General features: G+C 51.5%; 1 protein-coding gene across 2 annotated transcripts in view; it reads right to left on the reverse strand.

The window, feature by feature from the left end:
• Positions 1 to 931, reverse strand: part of LOC123066070 (integrin-linked protein kinase 1) — a 3,710-nt gene extending 2,779 nt beyond the window's left edge. For both annotated transcript variants that reach the window (XM_044489231.1, XM_044489230.1), the window contains exon 1: positions 49 to 931. In XM_044489231.1, the coding sequence (XP_044345166.1) occupies positions 49 to 519 (471 nt within the window). In that variant the 5' untranslated portion in view covers positions 520 to 931. The remainder of the gene's footprint in view (positions 1 to 48) is intronic.
• Positions 932 to 5,616: the final 4,685 nt, after the last annotated feature.

The raw sequence follows: 5,616 nt of genomic DNA on the forward strand, positions 1-5,616 counted from the left end.
GTGGGATTATTTGGATGAACTGATGAACTCGAATGGTTGATGACTGACCGTGCTGCCCCATCGGTCGCGGGCGTCGATGTTGGCCTGCCAGTCGAGCAGCACGCGGACGACCTCGCGGTGGCCCTCGCAGGCGGCAACGTGCAGCGCGGTGCGGCCGTCGAGGTTGATGCTGTTGACGTCGACGCCGCCGCGGAGCAGCGCCTCGACGCCGTGCGCGTCGCCCTGGCAGGCGAGGAAGAGCATCTGCATGGTGGAGTCGAGGTTGTCCGGCAGGGCGAGCTCCTGCTCGGCCACGGCGCCGACGGGGCTCTGGCTCCGGCCGCGGCGCCGGTTGGGGTCCATGGACGACTGCCGCCCGAACAGGAACCGGTTCCCGCCGCGCCCCGAGCGGGGGGACGACTCCAGCGACGACTGCCGCCGGAGCTCCCCCGACGGGCCCTGCGTCAGGGACCCCGACGACGCCTGCCGCTGCAGCGTCACCTTCGCGCCGGGCTCCATCTGACTCAGCTCCTCCTCCATCAAGCGAGCTGCCAAGCTAGCTGGTGTTCCCTTTCGCTCAGGCGCGAGTCACGAGCAGGGGCGTCCGGGAGAGGCAGGCGTGATGGATGGATCGATCGTGGTGTCGGCGGCGGATTGGGGTCCCCGAGGCACGAGGGGGTGCGCCGGAGAGCCCCGCGGAGATGGAGAGAGCTTCGGTGGTGGGCTGGGGTGGGGCGCAGAATGAGGAGGGAAGAAGTGGAGGAGGAGAGGAGATGGGATGAGAAGACGGGAGGAGGGGGAAGGGTGGAGTGGACGGAAGGCCTTGCTTCCCGGAGGAGGCCAAGGAAGTTGTTAAAGTTAGCGCGGGCAGGAAGCATGGGATGGAGCCTTTTTGGCGCGTGTTTTTAAAATGCCGTTGGGAGTGGGAGTGCTAACCGTCGCTGTCCGGAAACGGGGGTAGTCAGCGCATGTACAATGGTGGCATATGAATACAGATGCCTCATAACAAAAAGTAGTTTGAGGCATCTATATTTATTTTTTCTCCCTAATGCAAGCTACCACAAGTGGGCTTCATTAAGAAATAGAAAATAAAGACTTTAGTACATATGCATCTCTACTTTTTACTTCATGCATCTCTACTTTTTACTTCAATATTTTCAGCTTTTGACACTGGATCACACGTTTTTCTCCTGAAGCACCCATCTCATGGAGAGGATCCCGCTTCCCTATCTGAATATACTTTACGTCATATCCGATCATACATGGCATGCGAGACATCACCCTGGGGCTATCAGAACCGAGCAGGAAAGCAACTAGTGTCTCTTTCGAGTTATGATCTAATTCCAGCCTGGAATTGTGACAAAAATTAAGAAAAAAAAGTGGACAAAAATATATAAAAGTAGGATGAATGTTCTTGGGAGCCGACGAAGTAACCCCTGCGTCGCCCTCCTCTGAAAACACGGGGGGTGATACCCTACCTTGCGATGCCGCCTTCCTCCTCTCTTCTCCCATGTCTCGCCACCGCCTGAGGCGCCGCTGGCGAAGCCCGGTCAGGCGAGGCGATGAGGCGTTTCTCACGGGCGACTTCTCTCCCATCCGTGCATGGTGATTGGGGTGGGGACTCACGATGGGTCAGCGGGGATGGGGGCCTGGGCAGCGGCAGTCCTCGATGGGCGGCTCGTGTGTGACGGCGGAGCTGGAGAAGATCTAGCGCATGGCCTTGAGGCGCTGATGATAGTAACAATGGTATACTGATGATACTCATCACTGCTTGGATCAAATCGACCGGAGGTGATTCGAATTGAATCGAAGCAACCGCAAAAAAACCTAACCGCACCGAAAATCAAATTTGTATAAGAGAGTGCTATACTTGCCGCCTGCATTGGAGTGGGTGCTGCCGGAGGTGGAGGTGGAGCAGACGTCGATAGTCCAAACAATAGCGGCAACAATGGCCAGGCCGCCACGAATGTGCCGGCGGCCGCAACCGATGCCCCTGCCATTGCCACAGCAATCATCACTGCCCCCGCATTCGTCGTATCAGCCGCAACAGCCGGCGTACCATAGGATTGGGCGGGACGAGTGAAGAAAACCCTCATGGGGGAGTGAGAATCCCCAGCCCGACCAAAGCCTATGTGCCTGCACCACCGGAACATGGCGCTGCCGCCAAAGAACTGTCGGGCGCCATAGGCATGGGAATGAACGCAGATTGGTGGTCGATGGCCATGGACAGCGGCTTGGTGCAGAAGGGGTGTCGGTGTCAAAACCGGCGGATCTCGGGTAGGGGGTCCCGAACTGTGCGTCTAGGCGGATGGTAACAGGAGACGAGGGACACGATGTTTTTACCCAGGTTCGGGCCCTCTTGATGGAGGTAAAACCCTACGTCCTGCTTGATTAATATTGATGATGTGGGTTACAAGAGTAGATCTACCACGAGATCAAGGAGGCTAAACCCTAGAAGCTAGCCTATGGTATGATTGTTGTTGTATATATCTCTATCGACTAGCCTGGCCTCGGTTTATATAATGCACCAGAGGCCTAGGATAACAAGAGTCCTAGCCGAATATGCCGGTGGGGGAGGAGTCCTTGTCTTGATCGCCAAGTCTTGTGAAATCTTCCTTGTATGCGGCAACTGTCCGGACTGGCCCATGAGTATACGGCCATGGGGATTCTCGGCCCAATCCAACTGATCGGAAGACGACGTGGTGAGTACCCCCTAGTCCAGGACACCATCAGTAGCCCCCTGAACCGGTCTTCAAGTTGGGGACGCTCCTCGATTCTTCCGAACTGTTCTTCATCTTCGGTCGTCGGTCTTGAAAACTGGTTCAACAAATCTTCTCATCTTCGATCTTGAGGATCGCCGAAATGCATTCGACGAGTTTACACGTCGGGTATCCGAGGAGCCCCTTTAAGTTTCCGGCCTTTATCAATGCCTTGTTATTTTTATGCCACACCTCGGGTTTGAAGTTGTTCCCGGGCGGCAACGTCCTCTTGTGTCCGAGCTCCAACGCCGGACTGCATTCAAGGTATCTTTTGCAGCCGAGCACCAATGCCGGACTGCTTCCCAGCTCTAACGCCGGACTATGTATCCGAGCTCCAACGCCGGACGGTATCCGAGCTCCAACGCCGGACTATGTATCCGAGTTCCAACGCCGGACTGTATCTGAGGTGTCGTAAATCACCTTGGTTCAAAGAAGTTTGAAGGAGTTTAGCCGAGCTTAATGCCGGAAGTGCCCTCTATGGAGCCAACCACTAGCGCTCGAGCTTTACACCGGACTGCTTCTGAGGTGGTGCACCACCCCGAATGTGGGCCTATTTTTGTCAATATTTTTGATTGGTGCCAGTAGCCCTCAAGGTGGGTATCGGTCTAAAATCCGAGATGCACACGAAGGATGACATAAGACCGCTGATCCCCGTAGCCGCTGAGACTCATGTTGATTTGTAAAATCGGTCTGAGGATCAAGTCCTAGCTCGGCAGAATACTTTGGGATACAAAAAGCGGCGTGATCGGTCCTCGAGACTCAGGTTGGGTGCAGCCGACCAACCTGAGGATCAAAATCTCCTCGTAAACTATATTGCACTTAAAATTTTCTGCATAGAACAGGCAATGCAGTAGTCCCCGAGACACTGGTCGGATGGCAACACCAGATCAGGGGATCGATGTGCCCTTTTAATATTTGTAAATAATAAGACCGAAGCCCAGTAGCCCCCGAGCCTTAATGCGGGCACGGGAGGCCGAATTAAGGATCGATATCCATAGTAAAATCACAAATTATGTGTAATGACTCTATGTATCCAAGTACTTTACGTCATTAATGCTCGGATCCGCATTGTACAAAACTTTGTTGACCGACCATCGGCTTCCACCTCCTCGGCCAATAGCCGAGGAGTGTTTGTCCTACTTTATAAAGCCTTTATGAGGGCAAAGATTTACAATAAACAAGTCAATCTGGACATACGGTTTTATAAACAAAGGTACGCGGAGAGACATGTTGTATTACTGTTTAACAGAAGAAATGTCTTTCAAAGAAAATAGTCCCGCTATCGGTTCCTTTCTTTGGGTTGTCATGCTAAGCATGATCACGAAACCTCAGCTCCAATGTAAGAGCAAAATATCGAGGATTTAGTTTGGGAGGCCAGTTAATAGCCCCCGGTAGTGTTCGGCGACAGTCGAGGTCAAGCCGTAAACACTTCGACCATTGTTATGAATGGCCCGTCATTTAACGCTGTCATCGGATCGCCGACCAGTTTACGCGTATTGTGACAGTCAGTTTTCGGCTTTCTCCACTGAGGTGCTTAACCATGTGAGCTGGAAGCACAATTGCAGTGGTTCTCCCTTTGCACACCTAGCCGAACAAAGCGGAACATAGGAGACAAGCGCAGGAGCCGGGCAACCCAACTATTGACCGATGACACAATTCGAAACCGATGCATATATAGCAATATCCGAGAATGTTTTTGCCGAATCTCTAAAGGTGTCCGGCGTTGCACTGCGAGACTTGTGCTGAAAACACACAAATAGTTTAAACGTGCCATGGGCTCGAAAAGCCAAAAAAACTTATTCAAAAAGGTTAATGTCCGAACTAGATCAAGTGTTCGGCGCCAATTCGAAAATTGGACTTTAGGAAAAAAAGGTGCTTCTGCCGTGCTTTAACATGACACATCCTCTCTCAAAACTTCAAGCGGGTCAGCCTACGGCTTCAACCTCCTATCGCGAAGGCGGAGTACTTCTTACTAGGCCAGTTTAGCAAACTAAACTCTAGCGGCTTTGAGAGAGAAATTAGGCTCCCCGGCTAGTGACCGCACACTTGTGTCGAAAAAAGGAGGGATAAATAATAATAAAAACATTGCAACGACGAAGAAGAAAAACACTTATCATCAAACGGCTCATATAAATTTAAGAGCCCCCAAGTGACTTGGGTAAAAGAATGATTGCATGTACCGGAGTACTTATATCATATCTATGTTCAACCGAACTTTAAACGCGTCTTAACCGACCTTCGGCTTCTCCCTCTTCGGTCAAGGACCGAAAAGTGTTATGTACTCCATCTGTCGAGAATATCGACGGTGTTTTCAATAACCAGGCAATCAGGCCATAATGCTGTAACAGACAAAGCGCGCTCAGGAAACTTATGCTATATTACTGCGAAGAGTAAGAAGCATCTTCGAAGAAAATAGTACCCCCACCGATACCTTTCTTCGGTGCTCATTGTTATTATGAGACTTGTGCAATAGATTTTTTGTACTCATGAGTTCCGTTGTGTGCCGACCATGATTGAAAACAATAAGAGCGCTAGCTTTCGGCTTCACCCAGTCTGAGGTCCGGCTCGGTTGACCCGATCGTGACAATCACAGAGGTGCTCCCTTTACTCCCTAGCCGAACAATCGGGAACGTAGGGGTAAGCACAGGAGCCAGGCAACCCAGCTTGCAAATTGCTTAAGTCAATATGGTGCATATTGTGGCGTAATACACGAACAAGGAACGAAGCCGTACAAGTATAACCATATGCAAGAGAAAAAAGCTTCATGAAGGAAGCCCCCAAGTAAATGGGGTATTTGAATTTGCGCGTCACAAACAAAGTTTGGACAAGGGAATTTTTACAAGCAACTTTTTTCCAAAAAAGTATAATGCTTGGCTGA

The sequence above is a fragment of the Triticum aestivum genome, chromosome 3B, assembly GCF_018294505.1.
Source record: "Triticum aestivum cultivar Chinese Spring chromosome 3B, IWGSC CS RefSeq v2.1, whole genome shotgun sequence".
In the NCBI taxonomy this organism is placed as follows: domain Eukaryota; kingdom Viridiplantae; phylum Streptophyta; class Magnoliopsida; order Poales; family Poaceae; genus Triticum; species Triticum aestivum.